This window comes from Sceloporus occidentalis, unplaced genomic scaffold (genome assembly GCF_023333645.1).
Source record: "Sceloporus occidentalis isolate IW3139 unplaced genomic scaffold, rSceOcc1.0.p SCAF_3, whole genome shotgun sequence".
Classification (NCBI taxonomy): Eukaryota; Metazoa; Chordata; class Lepidosauria; order Squamata; family Phrynosomatidae; genus Sceloporus; species Sceloporus occidentalis.
In genome coordinates, this window is record NW_028316983.1 from 104,597,743 (window position 1) to 104,617,361 (window position 19,619).

General features: G+C 40.4%; 1 protein-coding gene across 1 annotated transcript in view; it reads left to right on the forward strand.

The window, feature by feature from the left end:
* Positions 1-2,651: 2,651 nt before the first annotated feature.
* The window catches only part of LOC149316522 (uncharacterized), a 42,873-nt gene continuing 25,905 nt past the window's right edge, over positions 2,652-19,619 (forward strand). The window contains exons 1-8 of the mRNA XM_089518721.1: positions 2,652-2,706; positions 11,631-11,826; positions 12,492-12,628; positions 14,077-14,168; positions 14,954-15,287; positions 16,403-16,435; positions 17,495-17,533; positions 19,214-19,255. Coding sequence (XP_089374847.1) covers positions 2,692-2,706; positions 11,631-11,826; positions 12,492-12,628; positions 14,077-14,168; positions 14,954-15,287; positions 16,403-16,435; positions 17,495-17,533; positions 19,214-19,255 — 888 coding nt within the window. The 5' untranslated portion in view covers positions 2,652-2,691. The remainder of the gene's footprint in view (positions 2,707-11,630; positions 11,827-12,491; positions 12,629-14,076; positions 14,169-14,953; positions 15,288-16,402; positions 16,436-17,494; positions 17,534-19,213; positions 19,256-19,619) is intronic.

Here is a 19,619-nt window from a genome sequence, read left to right on the forward strand (position 1 = left end):
GGTATTATTGTCATTGTCTAATGGTCCAGCTACATTCTTTAGGTCAGGCTACTGTAGACTTGAAGGCTTCGTTCAATAACTGAAGCTAAAACAAATGACTTATTTAACGCAGGTACTGGGAACTGAATGTAGACCTGCTTGGAGTTCCAGTCTGGTCATCTCATCTCCTCCAGGTTGCCACAGTCATTTTCCTTCTAGGGATTGGCAGCTTTTGTATGGTTTCCACCACCATTTTGAAGTCAGACATGGCCTATATACTTCCAGAAGCCTGAGCTGTAAGATAGTATATGTAGCTGCATCGTCAGGCAATGGACATCTTTCAGACTTGTCCAAAAGAAGTGTGCTGAGTTCCCATTTGGGGGACTTTTGCAGTGATTTCTTGGATCTGTACTAATATTCTTTGAAAGGTTATTGGTTTATATCAAATCATGGCTTACTGAAGTCTTAAAGGGCAAAAAATTTTCCTATGATTTTTTTTTAATTCTTAAGAATTGTAGTGCTGTAATGCAAAGCTGCTGTTTCACTGATGTATTGATCCACCAGCAGGTCCAGCACTATAGCACTATAACTCTTTTTAAAAGGGGGGGGGGGGGGAAGAAAGGGGAATGATACATTTTTTTATCCAAATATGTCTCAGAATTAAAAATAAACCCACTTTAAAGCGGGAATAAATTGTTGTAGCTGGTGCTGGGAGTAACCAGAAAATAATCCAAGACAGTGGAAATATTGTTCAGATGTGTGTTTGTTTTTTAAACCTTGACAACCACAGCAACAATACTGGAAACTCTTTCCACATTTGCCTTGTCCGTAGGAGTCCAAAGACAGTGGTCCAAAACACACTGCAGAAATAATCCACTTTGTGAATACCGCTTTAACTGCCCTGGCTCAAGGGAAGGGAATTCTGGGAATCGTGTTTTTGTGAGACATTTAGCCTTCTCTGTTGAGAGCTCTGGTCCCATAATGAACTACAATTCCCAAGATTCCCTAGCACTGAGCCACGGCTGTTAAAGTGGTCTCGAACAGGATTATTTCTGCAGTGTGTTTTGGACCAGTGTTATTATTTTAATTTTGGTGACACTTTTTCTGTGCTTATGCAACCCCACAAAAATAAGTTAGTGGAAAGGCAGCATCAGTATTGTGACCTACTGAAGGCCAGGAGGGCATGGTCCTCTGCCACTTGGGGCTTGCCTACCCACAGTTTAGGGGATAATAGACTTCTAGGGACTAAATGCAGCCCACATTTTCCCTTTCTGAACAGCTGCTTTCTGCTGTGCCTCGTATTCTTTGACCAGGCTTATATAGGCAGAGCTGTAATAACTGGGTCTATGAACAAATTGCATATTCTGTACCTATTTGTAGTCATACATCTACACTGTGCTGGGATCTATGTTATAAGTGGACTATATTTCATTCTTTTGTCAAAGTACTAAATAAAATAGTTGTGTGATAAATCCTGAGTTAGTAGAATATATACTGGTAGAGCATATATTGTGTGAACTCATATGTTGTAGGAAGTGTCAGTTCACTCATTGCATTTAAGTTTGTGGTTAGCCTCTACAGTCTTTATTGAAGCTCAAAGTAGTAATATGTTTTTTTGTTGCTGTGTATCTTCAAGCCATTTCTGATTTATGGCAACCTAAGGCAAACCTATCATGGGGTTTTCATGCCAAGATTTGTTCAGAGGAGGTTTGGCATTGCCTTTCTGCAGCTGAGAAAGTGTGACTTACCCAAGGCCTAAAAAGCTGTAAATGACGGACAAAAGTAGGATTGGGCAGACATCATTTTTAAAGGATTAGAGCTCTATATGGTATTTATAACACAGGTAGAGCATGGTATAGTGATCTGAGAGTTGGATTGTGACTCTGGGTGACCCTGGCCAAGTCACACTCTCTCAGCCTCAGAGGATGGCAATGGCAAACCTCCTCTGAAGAAACTTGCCAAGAATACCCTGCAATAGTTTCATTTTAGGATTGCCATAAAACAGAAATACAGTGCTACCTCGGGTTACGAAATTAATTCGTTCCGCGGTGCCGTTCGTAACCCGAAAAATTTCGCAACCCGAAAAGGCTTTCCGTTAGCGCTGGAAAGCCGCTAGCCGCGCTTCGCATTTGAATTTCGCGCCGAAATTAATTTCGTAACCCGAAAAATCTTTCGTAACCCGGAACAGTTTTTTCCAATCTAACTTTTTCGTATCCCGGAAATTTCGTAACGCGATCAATTCGTATCCCGGGGTACCACTGTAACCTGAAGGCACGTGAGAACAACAAGATTAATTGTCACTGTGTATTTTTTTTTTCCTGTCCTTTTTTTAAAATCTAACCAGAGCTTGGAAAAATTCAGTCTTTGGGAGCCACAGGTGAGAACAATGTACCGGGACGAAAACATTATTTGGAAAATAATAGAAAGGTCACCAGTAAATGCAGTTCAAGCATTTTCAAAGCTTTGCAAGACAGAAGAAGGTGACTTAAAGGTCAGGAAAAGAAGAGAATGACTATTGCCACAGATCATTTCATCTGGCATGTGCTAATTTATGAGGTGGAGATTCTGGTGTCGTTGATTGGCTGCTCTCCATCCTCCTCCATATGACTGGTTGAGCATCTCAGTCCTTCGCTGCTCTTTGTCACATTTCCATCACAGCTGCATTACCAGGTTGTAGCACACAGGCTACAGAGGTACCAAGGCTGGCCAGAAATGGGGACTATTAAGGTAGGTGGCTGGAATTCTAGAAAGAACTCTTAATAAACTCTGCCTTTCTTTTTTATAGGGTTGCTGGGTTGAATGTCAGCAGTTTCTGTCTCTTGATTTAAAGATTTATTTTTCAATAGTTAAATGTGACTTTAATACTGAATGCTAATACGTGGGGATTCAAACGCAGAACTGGGTTGGTGTGTATGTCATGTTTTTGATCTGAAAATGACACAACTGATGGTGCTTTAAAGGCTTCTTGGTGCTCTTAATGTAAGTGTTGAACCAAGATGCTGAAGAAGGATTAAACTCAGTCTTCTATGGCTCCTAAGCACTAGTAGCAGGGGACAATTTCCCAAGTATGTTGACTGTGTACACAGTGTCTGGGGAAAGAATTCAGAAAAGGTACTTTTTGGACTCCAACTTGCAGAATCCTTATGCTTTCACAATCAGTGGCCGTATGGCTGGATGATTCTGGGCTGTCCAATCCAAAAATATTTTCTCCATGTTGTTCTATGAAGTCAAACCAAGTTTAATGTGGACTCAGTGGACATTTTAGGACACACGATCCTTCACAGTAACAATGTTGCATAGCCATATTGAGAGGGAAAGAAATATGAATATCTTCATTCCTCACAATTCTACACTGCCATTCATGATGCTCAGTAGGAGTTGCCTGTGTATATCTGTGAAGCGTAGGCAATTAGTTGTCTTTGCCTTTGCTGTGAATTGCACAAGTTCCTATCTGGCAAATATTTATATTTGTAACTAAATCTGAATTTACATTTGGGTTTTCTTACACAATGTTGTTATCCCAGTTTGACTGGCTTAAAAGAGTGGGTTGCAGTGACCACAAACTGGCCTCATAAACTGTGTGGGTGGGGTGCATGTCAGGCCCACTTGGCAATTCTTGCCTGTCTGGAAATATAGTGGGAGGCAGTCCCTCCCAGCAAAATTTAAGCTTTCTTTTAGGTCCAGAAATTCCAGTTGACAGCAGCGCCAAGGCAGTTTTTGGTCACAAGCTCACCTACCTGGTGAAGGATCACACTGACCATCAGGGGGAAAAGGACAAGTTTGACAATGTCTCCAAACCAAACCAAACCAAACCATGCACCAAGTGAACTCAGCAATTATTGCTGGAAATAGAGCCTTAGAGTTGTCGACTCCTAAGTGTAAGCAAGTGGGACTGTGAGTAATATCTGAAGAGGCTGCCTTTTATCCAGATGTTTTAACAAGTAATCTCGGTACACCCCCAAATTTCTTTAGAGAACTAAATTAGTGTTGCCAGGACTCTGGATAAGTGGCATTGGAGAAGGAGGAGGTTTGTTTTATTGTGTGAGCTGCCTTTCTCATACATGCACACCCATCTCCTCCTAATAACACAAATAAATAGATGCAACACCAGTTAAAATAGGCAGCTTCAAAGCCATACTTCATTATTTGCAGGTGGCTATATGTAAGAAATGACTGTATATCTTGTACATTACTCTTTGGGCACACTAAAATTAGGTGGTATGTATTAATGTCAATAGTATTAAACAACAAAGGACTAGACCACCTGGCTGTTTTCATGTAGCAGCTAAAGTTATTTAAGAGGTAGTGCAGGAAACATTTATTTATTTATATCCTGCTTACCCCCCCCCCCCAAATTTTAAAAAATAATAGAATTAAAACACACACAAAAAGTGAACATTAACACAGATTTAAACTATTCACAGTATTAAAACTATTTGAACCTCAAGTTAAAAGAATAAAATAAAATTTTAAAAGATTTTAAAAACTATTTAAAACAGTACAACAATGCAGTTCACACTAACTAGACTGTTCTATAAAAGGTTTTTGTATTAAAAGCCTGTTGGAATAAAAAGGGTTTAGCCATTGCAAAAACAACAAGGAGTGGGCCATTCTGGCCTCCCTGGGAAGGGAGTTCTAGTCTAGGGGCAGACACTAAGAAGGCCCTCTCCTGCGTCCCCACAAACCATGCTTGCAACGTTGGTAGACCTGAAAGAAGGGCTTCTCCTGATGAGCTCAGCACCCAGGCTGGCTCATACAAGGGCATAAGGTCTGTCAAATAGCCTGGACTTGAGCCATATAGGGCTTTGCAGGTTATAGCCAGCACTTTCAACTCTGCCCAGAAATAAATTGGCAGCCAGCGGAGTGGTTTTAACAGGGGTGTGGCATAGTCTCTGTAGCTTGCCCCAGTTAACAATCTTGCAGCAACTCTTTGGACCAGAAGAAGCTTCAAATGGAGCCCCATTACCGTAGTCCAAATGGGGTGTAACTAAGACTTGTAAAATGAGAGAGCTTGTAAAAGGTTATAATGAAAACTTGGCCCCTTTTCATTCACAGATATATACAAATGAAAAAGCTGTTTTTGAGCAAAAACAATATTTAACTATGGCACGTTACAGACCGCCCAAAACAGGCAGTCTCGCGCTGCCGCCGGTTGCAGCGTCCGGGAACCGCAGCAGCCAAACGGCGCGGCTCTCGGACGCTGCAAAGAAGGAGCGCAAAAATCGTGCTCCTTCCTACGCCCCGGAAGAGACACTGCAAGTGCCGAAGCGCGCACTCGTGGCGTCATTTCCGGGGCATGACGTGCAGATGTAGCGCGTCCACTACGTGAAGATGGCGGCACCCATCTGTATGCAGCGCTGCCATTTTGACATAGTCGTTACGCGCGAGGGGCAAGGCGCATCAGAAAGCGCCGCCCCTCATGCGTAATGACGGCGCCTCATGGGCCCATCTGTAACGCACCTAAAAATCAGTTTGTTACTGAAATAGAAACCCACATTTTCTCTCTCTCTCTCTCTCTCTCTCACACACACACACACACACACACAGTTTTTTGTGGGTTTTTCAGGCTATGTGGCCATGTTCTAGAAGAGTTTATTAATGATGTTTTGCCAGCATCTGTGGCTGGCATCTTCAGAGAAATGTCAGGAATAAACTCTTCGAGAACGTGGCCACATAGCCCAAAAAACCCACAAAACCCTGCGGATGCCGATCATGAAAGCCTTAAACTTCACACATAGGGTTTTTTTTATACAAGGGCTTTGCCTTATGCTTTGGCTCAGGGAATGGGAAGCTGCTGATCTGGCAGCCCTAACTCCTAGAACGCACATGCCTACACTTCACTGAAGATATTTCGTTACTTTGTCCTTCCAGCTGCTTTTGACTTCAACTCCAAAAGGAGTTGAAGCCAGTGTAGCTGATAATAAGGGCTTATAGGAGATGTACTGGTGAGAGCCAGCATGGCGTAGTGGTTTGAGTGTTAGTCTACAACTCTGAAGGGAAGGCAATAGCAAACCTCCTCTGAATCATGCCAAGAAAACCCCATGATTGGATTGTCTGGAGGTTGCCATAAGTCGGAAATGACTTGAAGGCACACAACAATAAAAGTTTAAAAGTATCTAGAATGACAAAAGTTCTTCCATCCTGTTCTAAGTAGGAAGGTACATAGTACCTTAACCTAAATTGCTTTGTTTGATTCCACAGTAGCAGAAATGGTGACATCTGCGGGTCTGGCTGTCTAGGGAAGGTGGTGGAGATGATCTGGCAATGCCAGTGGGGATGGGTGGGGATATTTGGACTTGGATTCCACATAATGACAGATGGGAGCTTCTCTCTTAGGTTTGCACTTCTCTCTGAAGGCAGGGTGGCATCAGAGCCCTGTGACAGAAGAATGCAACTGTTATATTTCCGAGGTATAAGTGCTTCCCATCCCTCCCTTTCCCCATTCCATTTTTGCTGGATCGTGGCTTATGGAAATGGGAGTTGTAGACTGAGTTTCAGTGCAAGGAGATGATGATGATGCTGATGATGCTGATGCTGATGATGATGATGTACTTTGTTTATACCCTGCCTTTTCTCCAGAACTGGGACTCAAGACAACTTACAAATTAAATCAAAACATACATCATCATCATCATCATTATATCATTGTTACCTTTGTCAGGGTCTTTATGCATAATTTTGTGTGGTATTTTTGTCTTTCTCGAACCTATAGCATTAGCATTTTGACAGCATTGCATCTCCTCAAAGTGCAATGAAAAATGTAACATTTGTCCACTGTTCTCACTGTTGTGCAAAATATGGTTGTGTAATTGGAATGCAGAGCACCTAATAGGTAGCCATTCATTGATAAGTATGACTTTAAAAATAAACATTCCACTGGAAGCATGGAATGAGGATCAAGGACTGAATCAGCATTGGAACCACTGGTGTATGTATAGAGTAAGCATTGCAAAAGTTGAGGAACCTCACAGCAGTGACTTCTCCTTTTCAGGGTTACATTTGATTATTCTGTAATTAGGAATGCATATAGTGTACTGACATGCGAGTCCATAGTTTGAAGATCAGGTTGCATCAAAGTTTCAAAGGAACATTTTCATTCAACAGGGCAGGTTTTACATCACATGGTGACACCTGCTGTAAGCGTTCAAACTGGGAGTAGCAACTTCTTACTCACTGTGTCACCAAGAAAGGTCAGAGTGACGTACATTGCAAGTGTCTGCAGAAACTCAAGGCAGAACCATCTCAAATGACCATGGAGAACTGGCCAACTCCCATTTTCAGGCATATAACCTCTCATCAACCTGCTGTTAATCTTCATGTATGGACACTGTCTTGGAAAACAACTGTAACCAAGTTTTCTTGTTTAGGATAATAAAGAAACTAAATAAAGCCAGTATACCACTGAAAAGGAAACTGCACTTAAGAAGAGGACAGGTATCACAAATTTTAAGTGGTGGAGGTGGAGGAGAAGAGCAGATTGACAACATAGACTCTCTCACATACACTTATCATTATCCCATCCCATACATAAAATCTCATTGTAGTTATTTTCAGATTTGCATTATATCTAGACATGACAGAACTGGGTGCTTGTGTGTGTATGTTTGTGTGTGATCTAGATATCTAGCCACATTTATCCAGGACTTAAAAATCATATCACCAGCACTAGCTCCCCCGGTCCCTGAAGTCAATGTCCCTGATTATTGTAGTGCACACAATAATTCCTACTAGCTGTCTCTGCCTCTTAGGCACAAGGCGGTTCAGAAGACTGGTTGCTCTTGAATGAGCATGTCACTCAAGCAAAATCAAATCTCTCTATCAAACTGCAAGCCCCAGTTTTGCTGAACAGCCTCACTCACACTGTTCCAAAAGAAGGCTCTGAGCCAGTAACCCAATGAATGTTACTTCAGGATGATATTTGTTCTTTTCTAATACCACTGATTTGTCAAGACCTGCACAAGAGGTACATTAGCATAGGGCAGGAGTGTGCACTACATACCCTCCAACATTTCACAGATGAAAAGTGGCGTACATGCAGCCAAGAATATAAGAGTTTGCTCAAAATGGCAAAAGTTATTAATGGAGATGAACGCACAAAGTAAGACACACAGCAGCAATTTATTTTTGCTTGAGTTCACTGGGAAGGACAAGATTCTGCTCCTCTTCTCCTCTCCCCTCTAATGAGTGAATGGAATGCAAACTCCTTTTGCATTTTGAACTCAGTTTATAGCAGCTGTCATAAGCTAAGGATGAATGGAGAAAGTAGGAGGAAGAGGGACAAAACTGGGACGTATTAAAAACAGCAGAAAATGTGGGGTAATATAAGATTAATCACAACTGTCCTTGCCAAATTGGGATCATATACTGTGCATAAATCCCCATTCATTTTATAGCTCCAGCCGCCCTCCCTGGTGAAGAAAAAATATATATAGTAAGGTAAAATGTCCTCCAGGAAGTAAGATTCAATTTCAAGAAAAGGATCTGAATCCTAATGCAGTAAACCCGCTATATCAATGAAAAATAAAGTGTTTTTTTTTTAAAATAAAGTGGGCTTCTAGTTTTGGCTGGAGAGATTATTTGTGGGCCACAGCAGGTTCAGGGAGTCAGGAAATTGGTCTCCAATTTTCCCAAATTTGCCCACACCCAGGACACAGGGAAATAGATTCCAATAAATATCCTCAGGTATAATCTTTCATCCCCGCTTTCATCCCAGTAATATAAAGTTTCCCCAGGATTGTCCCAAGGGTTTATCAATAAGCATTTTAATCTCAAGCAGAGGTTGTTTAAAAAAAAAACACACACACTAGTGTAAGATCAACATGACAGCCAGCATAGTGCAGTGGTTTGAGAACTGGAGATCAAGGTTTGATTCCGCTCTGGGCCTTGGAAACCCATTGGGTGACTTTGGTTGAGTCACACACTCTCAGCCCCAGAAATCCCTGTGAGAGTTCACATTAGGGTTGCCATAAGTTGGAAATGACTTGAAGGCACACAACAGCATCAAGATCAACATATTTCTTTATATGGCTTTCTTCAGGCACTAATTTTTAAATATTTCATAGCTTTCTCTCTGTGTGCTCTAATAAAGTGCTTGAAATTCCCTTATTATTTGCCAGCCTCAGTGTATACTATCCTTCAGCATTTAAGCATGATAAATAGCCCTCCTCTGCAGAATTTAATAGGTAATGGTGAAAAAACTTTTGCATTAGTCAATTGCCTTTTCTCATGTAAACAAATGTTGCCATTACAGTGATAATAAAAAATGGAACCCATTAATAAAGCAATCAATTTTTTAAAGAGAGGCTGGAACAAATTCATAATTTTCTCCTGTTATGTTATTTTATTTAATAAGACAATCTGACAAATCTGACAAAAGAATAGAGAGATGAAAAGAAGTAAATTATAGTTTAAACAGTCTTGATGAACTATAATCAAGATCCATGGATTTGAACTCTAAGGCGGGATACAGACCGCCATAAAGTACGTCTTCTATACGTACTAGGGTTAGGAAGGGGCGGTGCTTCCGCACCCCCCTAACCCTAGTACGTATAGAATACGTACAACATGGCGGCGCCCCTTCCACATGGGCGCCGCCATGTTTACGTATCGGACGCTGAGCGTCCGTACGTGTCGCGGCGCCTATGACGTCGCGAGTCCGCGCCAGGCGCCTCGCGACGTCATAAAGGCGCCGCAAAAAGAAGCTCCGAAATGGAGCTTCTTTTTTGCTCCGCGCGGGAGCCGCGCGGTTTGGCTGCTGCGGCTCCCTCGCGGAGCAAATGGCGCCGGATAGAAAATGTGTTATTTATGCTTTATTAATTAGATTGATAGTAAAGACTATTTAAAAAATTAATCAAATATCAAATGAATTCAAATTAAGTTAGCTGAACTTAGGTCTTGCTGAAATCAGGAAGGCAAGATAGGTATTATTTAAGTCTCATTTATTTCAGTGGAAATAAAGTTCAGCTAGTTAGTTTGGATTCAACTCAATATATGTTGTTCTTATATGTTATAGGGGAAAGGATGTATCAATTATTTACTTCCACAGTTTGCAAAGGCCAGTGTTGTGTACTGGTTACAGTATTACTAAACTGGAGCTTTGGAGATCTAGGTTCAAATACAAAGTGAGCCACAAAATTCACTGGGTGGTCCTAGAGGCTAGCAGGTCCCACATCAATAGGATGGTGAATCCATTCTGGATGCAGCTACACCATAGAAATAATACAGTTTGACACCACTTAAAGTGCTGTACCTCCATCCTATGGAATCCTGGGGTCTGTAGTTTTATCTTTCTCTGCCAAAGAGTGCTGATGCCTCATAAGATAACAAATCACAGGACTCTGTAGCAGCGTGGAGCCATGGCAGTTAAGTGGTGTCAAATTGCATTATTTATACAGTCTAATCCTTTGAGGATTAGTCTAAACTGTAGCGATCCAAAGTGCCAAACTTATTTGGGTGGGTAGGGATAGGATTCAGCATTTAGATAGCCCCTTGAAGGTTCAAAGTGAAACTTGCAACAGATGCATTGCCCCACTGACATCAGAGCCACCAGTCTCTACTATCTTGGCCTTAGCCACTTCACTGGGTTGTTGTGAGGCTATCGTGATGATAAGAGCCTTATGCACTGGCTTGATATCTTAAATGGAAGGGCAGGATATAAACAGCACTAATGGACAGATATAGTCAGCTGATTGCTGTCACACGCTGTCTGTGTGCCGCTGGAGCAGCTTTAGGCCATCCATCTGATCTGTCTCCTAAGTAACCATTTGGAGAAAGAGGAAAAAGAATGAAGAAAGCAAAAATCCCAATCCTTATTAAATCCCTCTCAATGTCATCTAACAAGCATGAAGCCATACTTCTTTTTTCTTTCTTCCTTGTAAAAACCTGCTTGGAACTGGCCAAAGCAGGAATTATGTCTTTTGCATGTATCAAGCCTATTAACACTTCTCTTGGGAATGCCAGGAAAGGACATTCCTACTTGCTTAGGTGGCAGGGAACAGAAAAGAAATGCACTTTTATAATTTGTAAAATGATTGTAATGTTTGATGGCCTTGTATATTTTGGTTATATGTTTTCGTCAGTTTGCTGTATATTATATTGCATATAAATATTAGTTTACAGTTGTACTGCATTTTTTACATTTGCATCACTCCTCCCTTCCCCTATGTTGCTATTGTTTTACTTTGTAAAGCACCATGCACACTGATGGAGCTATATAAATAAATGATGAGAATAACAGCACACAACTATTTAAGCTAGATATTTTGAGGATTTTGTTTGGTCGGCATTTTGAGGCTCTAACTGACCTGAGCACTTTCCAGATGTCTGTGTGGAGAATGTTTATCCTTCAGATGTTTATCCTTCAGATATTGCGCTCCTCCACATACTGCAATGATGTTGATGTTGTTCAAAAAACATACTAAGATGCATGAGAAAAATATATATTTTAGGATCAAATATTCCACCTTTTTATATGAAGAAAAATGCAGAAATTGTGCACTTATAAATAATAATAAAATCCAGCCAAAATTAACATAGCCCAGAAGTAGAGTGATCTGTCATTCTGTATGAACAGGCTCCGAAAATGGACATTATTAGGCCAAGTAAATGAGAGCTAGTCATGTCAAGCTGATCACTGTGTTCTCTTTCCTCAGATGGAGAAGCATCCTTTTTTTGCTGTCATTTTTTGTGCTGTTTTCATGCACAAGGTCCTAGGATATCCGTACAACGATGTCTCCATAGCTTGTGACTCCATGTTGCCAGATCATGGAAGTGGACCACAGAGGTCTACACCGCCTTATGTCATCTCAGTATCATTTGATAGATATGACCCCGGAAATGAAATACAAGGTAATTTGCACAAATTTGTTAAAGACATAGGTCAGAGATGGTCAATCTTTGGTGACCTGTGATCAAATCTTTGATTTTTGTGCCCCAGGTGATCTCGCTAAACTTTAATCAAAGTGTGTGGTTCAATTTCTTCCCCATAGTTTCATTTATTAAAAAAAGGATGAGTTATTCATCCCAACATTGAGCCTCCTGGAAATTTAAATTTTAATTTCAAACAGCAAGCTTCTAGTCCACATGACTAGAGAAATATGTTTCAAAACATGCTGAAACCTCAGCCAGGAGCCACGATAGATTTGAAAAGAGGACAACATGGCCCTTTATTCTCCTTAGAATAAGGGGGGGGGGGGAGTTTTAAGCATACATTTCAGAATAAATTGTGCAATTTGGGAGGAATCATGCAAATATAGTATATATTGTTTAATTTATACAGGTTGCAGAAGCTAGATTTTCTTGGTAAGAGGATTTCAAATATCTGCAAAGCAATATTCTAGAATCTACATTTAGGTAATGAAGTCAACAAAGTTCCTATTTAAACAAATCCCCTGCCCTAAGACAAAATGGTAGACCAAAGAATTGAAATTGAAAATTTCTGCTGCATCTTTCTAACCCATTTGAGCCAAAATACTTATGATACAAAATATTATCAATGTGTTTGTTCCTCCTAGTGACTCTAGAATCAACATCACCATATGGATTTACAGGATTCATGGCACAGGCTCGAGAAGTTGATGGAAATACTCCTGTTGGTATGTTTCGCATTGTAGATTCAAACACACAAGGCCTTCGATGCTCCAATGTTGCGGTATGTGTTCTTTTCCTCATATTATTTATTTATTTGGGGAATGTATTTTGGCATTCTGTTTGATTAAACCTCCAGCCTCCAAACTTAATTTCTTTCTTTCTGCTTCCTCAGTTATGTTTGTTAAAAAAAAATTAAATGGGTATCATGCTTTGCTGATATATGTTTTAACACTGAGGTGAGCTGTTGTTCATCTTTCTCACAAACACAAAACAAAATATTTGTGATATTCTAGACCTGGATTAAGGGAAAAAATTCAGCCTGGCTACCTGGCTGTCTGGTAAACACATTGAGGACCATAGTCCAAGAGGATAGGGCCAAGGCTCAGTACAACATGACAGGTCTAATCCAGCTAGAGTAGACACAACAAAACAATGGTATTCTCATGAGTATTACCATTCTGCAATCGACTTTATTCTAATAGGGACTAATAAGTGAATTTAATACAGAAGCTATACAATTCTCAAGCAGTGGATCAGATTGCCAGTTTTTTAAAAAACTTATATTGAAAGTCCAGCATTTGCTTAGTAAAAAGTCTAAAATCAAGATTTGGTTTGCAGTGCTGAAATAACACTGTCCTTCAGGATTCTCCTATGCCAATTTTAATGGCTGACATTATCCTAATGTCTTAATATGTTACAAATATTTTGGTGTTTCGTGTTTGACTTCAGTTACTTTTGATGGACTTTTGATGACATGTTATTGTCAGCATTTGTCAGTATCTTGCAGATGGTTTGCAACAGTACTTACAAAGGTTTTTTTGGTGGGTTTTTCAGGCTATGTGGCCATATTCTAGAAGAGTTTATTCCTGATGTTTCGCCAGCATCTGTGGCTGGCATCTTCAGAGAAAAGATGCCAGCCACAGATGCTGGTGAAACATCAGGAATAAACTCTTCTAGAACAGCCACATAGCCCGAAAAACCCACAAAAAACCATGGACGTCGGTCATGAAAGCCTTCACTGTACTTCAAGTCCTGTCGCTTTCTATGGTGGTATGGAAATGCACAGCCGCTAGCATGGCCGTGTGTGCATGTGCCTCCATTACAAACAGACGGACTTGCCATTTGCGAAAGCTCACATCACGGATGGCAAGTCCATGGCTAAGAAGACCCCACTGTAAAACCTTAAATCAGGTTCTGAAAACTTAAAGCTGAGTTGCAAAAATTGAAAATGAATTAAATTTCTCCACAATTTCATGTCAGCTGCCATAGAAGCCTTAAGCTGCAAGTCTGTGCGGGTCAGGTCCGTTGAAGGAGTTAAGTTCACTGAACTCAATGGTATATATTTCTGAACAGAAATACATAGAACAGTAGTTCTCAACTGTGGTTTCATGGAATCTTTAGCAAGAGAAGACTGTTAGCTTAGTTATTGCATTCATTTTTCTCCTTTCTTAATGAGCGAGTGTACTTGTGTTTCCATGGTTCTTAGTGTCATGCATTTTCTCTTTTCAGAATTCAGCAGTCAGTCACAGAAATCCCAGTGTGAAGCACAGAATTACAACAAATTGGGTTGCTCCCGAGGGTACTAGAAAAATTCGGATAATGTAAGTGATAATTTTATTTAATAAATCAATACTTTAAAATGTTTTGTAAAATATTTTAAAGGCATTTTAAATGCCATCTTGAAATAAACAATGAAATGGTTCTTTGGGCATGGAGGCAGGGACTTGTTATTTGGACAGGTCAATATTTTTGGTGAGCACCAGCATAGTGTAGTGGTTTGAGTTTTAGTCTACAACTCTGGAGACCAGGGTTCGATTCCCAGCTCAGCCATGAAACCCACTGGGCAACCTTGAAAAAGTCACACACTCTCAGCCTTGAGGGAAGGCAGTGACAAACCTCCTCTGAACAAATCTTACCAAGAAAACTCAATGATAATTCACTTTAGGGTCACCATAAGTCAGATATGAGTTGAAAGCACACAACAACAACAACAAATATTTTGGAGTAGTATTTTTTTTTCATGAGCAGAATTGGTGTTTGGAAATTAATAAATAGGCTGAACACAGCCAGATGAATGAGGCAAAAAAATACTATGCTGCTGTCCAATTAATTCTGCACTTTGCACTTTGTGATAATTCTGTGCCCATGTGATGCTTTGATAAATAAGAGGTAATAAAAACCTCACAGTTAAAAATAACTGATCTATTTAACTTCCTTTTTTCTTTTTAATTCTTGTCAAATGTAATTTGCTAAATCAATGTACAGTTTGCTCAGTGACATATAATGCAAATTATAATGACAGCAAACGTTACTCACTGATCATTTTATGTATTTTGTTTAAGAAAACTTACCTCACCACTGATTTCTCACCTTTTCCCTCTTCTAGGGCAACTTTTGTTCAAGATGATGATATCTTTTGGACTGGAGTTCATAGCAAAACGCTCTCACCCAGAGGTTTTGACATAGCTAATGATACTGAGGCCGTCAATGTTACCGAGGCCTTCAATGATACAATGACGGCCAATAGCTCAGACATAGCCAACGTTACATCCATGGTTTCAGAGATCACTACTGGTATTGAAACTCCTGATGAGGAACAGGAAGAAACTGACGTCAGCACCCTCCTTGCTGAGGCTGACGCAGAGTCTGAGACCCCTGTCAACACTAAGAAGACAGATGACTCCAAAAGTGAAAATAACATACGAAAAAGTAGGAGAAAGGTATTTATGATGTACTGATTAATAACTAAATTTCCATACTGAAAAACATGGGAGTTTGCAAGCAAATACATTTTTAAAAGAACAATTATCCAATATTTAAAAATCACCCCTCAGATATACATGAAATAAGACTTTTAATTATGTTACCTAATCAGTATGGTTGCCTCTTCTTCATAGTTGTTTCCCATGATATTCCAGTAAAATACGAAAGGGGAGAGACCACCCCTTTCATATGTTACTCGGATATGTTCATGATACAATTACAGTCATTATTGTTCAGAAAATAAGCCTTTTGGGGGGGGGGGGAAGTGAGGCAAAAATGCTAATGTTAGCTGTCATCGTCATCATCATCTAAACTTCTGAGATTGTCTCCACGCTACACAGTTTATTGTATTCTGATACTGCTTTAATGATTATGATTCTGCCGTACAAATCCTGGACTTTGTAGTTTGATGAGGAACTTAGAATTCAGTGACCTGGAGCAGGAGGCTATCTTGCCAAGAATTCTAAGTCCCCTACCAAACTACAAATCCCAGAATTACATAAGACAGAACCATGGCAGTTAAAGTGGTATCAAAGTGCTATTACCATTGTGTGGATATGCCCTAAGTCTGTAGCCTGTACCAAATCTCACCTGAAGTCATCTGAACATGCAAAACAGGAAGTATTTAGCTTTAATATTGATGCCCCTTTGCTTTTCCAGTTCATATTCTACTAAAATGCCACAGGAAGGAATCACATGGAAACACTAACTAGGCTCCTGAGGTAATATGTTAACAGCATAAACAGAGGCTGGATGGCCATCTGTCATGGGTGCTTTGATTGTGTATTCCTGCATGGCAGGGGCTTGGACTGGATGACCCATGTGGTCTCTTCAAACTCTGTGATTCTATAATTCTAATCATTTTTATGACTATTGAAAAAGCACTTCAGAATTCTAGACACAGGCAATGCAAATAAGAGATGCTTAGTAGATCTGGCCCTATCATGACACTTAACCACGTATGTAACTCCAAAGCAAATATCCATGATGAATGGTGAATGCGCACAGACTGGCCTCATAACAGATTACTCAGCATAATTTTTAGTAACTCTTTGTCCCTTTCTTTCCCCAGTCAGTTGTGACTTTCGACATAAAGTGTGGCGAGGTAAGAACTTTTTATCTGTTTTTCAAACTGTCAGTGAGTTCTTGTTTTATGACTGCCAATGCATTCTGTACTAATATACAGTTGTGGGAACATTTCATTAAAAAAGAACAGCATGCCTTTGGATTGTCCTTCTAATCCAGGGTTGGAAAGCTTTCTCCTGCTAAGGTTTGCACAACATTCTTCTCCAGTACTTACAAAACTTGTTTGAGCTGAGATTGGACCCATTCCTGGCCTGAGATTTGTTTGACTCCAAGAATGCTATAAGCCACTGGATTCAAAACAGGACTTTTATTGGTGATTTACAGGTGCAGCAGGTGTTAACAAGACAGCAAATGCCATTTCTACACAATAAGGTAGCGGGACAGCAAGGCTATGGGGAAGGCTCTAGAGGCTAGCAAATCTTCAGGCACACATTTTCCACCCTGAAGCCAATCAAAATGTACGAATATATGCTGAAAGTCTTTTATTATAAAAAAAAACTTTAAAACAAAGAAATCTCTAGTATGCAGATGTGAGTCTTAATGCTATACTGTAAGTGTAAAAACTGGAAAAGGCAGAAAGTTAGAGATGTGAGGATTCCCACATACCATTCCCAGCTAGACTCAAACAAGTGTTTGGAAGAATCCTATCCTCTTATTAAAGGAATCCTATGACAAGACCGAGAGCCAGCATGGCATAGTGGTTTGAATATTGGACTATGACTGGGGACTTGGGTTCAAATCCCTGCTCATCCATGGAAACCCACTGCGTGACCTTGGACAAATCACACTCTCTCAGCCTCAGATGATGCCAAAGGCAAACTCCCTCTGAAGAAACTTGCCAAGAAAACTCTGTGATAGTTTCTCCTTAGGGTTGCCATTAAGTCGGAAGCAAAGGCACACAACAACAATGTGATTAGATTAACTGCACTTTTTTTCATACCAGCAGGCAGGTACATAATGGTAATCTGCAATACTATATAAGGACTCCAGAATCAATCAGCCTTCTGGTAGTGTCATGCGTACTATGGTTCTTTATTTTATAAAAACAAACTTTGGTGATTTCCCCCCCCCCCCCCAGGGTGGAGTATATCAATCCAGCAGTGGTGCTTGCGTCAAGGTAAGCATTATTTTTGTTCCAAAGCTCTATCATTCTTAAAGACTTGATAAGAACACGGATATCTTTTTTTAAATGTAGTATGTTGTAATTATGTAGTATGAAATTATGTAACTTACAAAATCACATAAATATTGTAACTGGAAACATGTTTTTGCTAACTGCCATGATCATTGCTTTGTGCAAAACTTTGTGCAAAACTCCCCAGTCATTTTAGCTCAGGGAATGCCTAACTTTTGAGCATGGATGCCACATGGGGTGATGTGTCAGAGCTGTATCCACATCCATTTGTGCATGTAGACACCCATTCCTACAGACACAGACATACCAAAACCACACTTTTTTGTTCCCATCCTACAGACACAAATACTTCAGTCTCTCAAACAAACACACTTGCTTTTGCAATGTGCCTCCATGCATGCAGTCATACTCACACTAGAGACACAGCCACTCTTTCCCCTCTCCATTTCATTACATGGTGATGAGAAGGTTAAAGCCATCTCTCTTTGGATGCTGAGATCATCATGTCTCCTCTTCTGATTCTGCTGGGAGTTGTGTACAAGGAGAGAGTCTTCTCATGCACCCTGTTTCCTAGCAGAATTGGCTTCTTGCTGTTATAAATCATCTCAAAAAGGAGTCACACAGGGAGAGGGACAAGGTTTTGGGTGAGCTGTTGAGAACCCTGTTTTGGCCTGGAAAAGGGGAGTGAGGGCACTCAGCCTTATGCATCTCTTTCCCTGGCAGAATTGGGCGTTGGCTCACACCTCAAACAACTGTTGAGGGGCTGGCAAGAGCCATGTTCTGTGGGAAATAGGGTACAGAAGCAAGACACACCAGAGATGGGCTGTGGTTTTTATGGCAGGGATGTGGTGAATCCTCCTTGGATTTTATTCCAGACTTTAAAGGAGCTGTCCACAGGGTAAAACCCTATCCCCCAAGTAGGTTAAACACAATGGATAGTTCTTTTAAAGTCTGGAATAAATTCCAGAATGGATCCACCATTCCTGCAAGTCACTAGTCACCAAACTGCACACCTTGCTTCACAGCCGCATGGGTAGGAATAATCACACAGACAGTCTCTGAGGAGCTTGTTCCTTTGGGGTATGTTTTAAGAGAGGTCTTCCCATTGTGACTCAAATGGCTTAGAAGAACTGTGTTCATCTTCTGTTTTCTGTCCTTGATGATTGCTACACAGTTGTACTGTACTTCTCAGGGCTTCCAGAGAACCTTTTAAACTACTGTAATCTAAACAATCTAAACGTTAAAAATACAGTGGTACCCCGGGTTACGAAATTAATTGGTTCCGCTGCCGCTTTCGTAACCCGGAAACTTTCGCTAGCCGAATAGCCCATAGGCGCTAATAGCGAAAGCCGCGATTTCGTGTGAAATCGCGCCGAAAAGCACCAAAAAATTTTTTCGTAACCCGAAAAAAAAACCGTAACCCGGAACAGTTTTTTTCTTTGGAATTTTTTCGTATCCCGGGAATTTCGTAAGGCGGTGCTTTCGTATCCCGGGGTACCACTGTAAAAACCAAACAAACCTAGCCACATCCAGTATAGTTAAGAGGATCAAGGAAATGAGTTTCAAAGAACTCTCTTCATAATGAAAGTGTTTTTATAATAAATGTTTTGACTAAAATTTATCCCCTGCTGCATTCAATTTAAATTCATGGTTTGTTTTCAGAATATGCAAGGTTCATCTCAGAGCAGCGGCAAACATTCTGAAGTAAGTATTGTTTTACTTGTTGTACTTGAAATTGATTTTGTGTTTATTTCCAGAGCTCAGTGGAAAAACACCAATTGACTCTTTTCCCTTATTCCGTTCTCTTCCTGAAACTTTCAGTAATCTCACAAAAGCTTTGCTCTGGCTTGGATTTCAGGCCCGGTTAGCCTAACACATTTGAATCTGGAATCTGATGAGAAAAGGAAACTTCCACAGGGAGAACACTAGGAGCTGGAATAGTTAGCATCACTGTCCCCTGCTGTCTGTAGGAAACCAGCTCCTCCCAAAACTGCCTGTCCATAAAGAAATGTCTGTAAGGCTATTGGCATTTGCAATGTACACTCTCAGAACCCTATTTTTTTCCCCT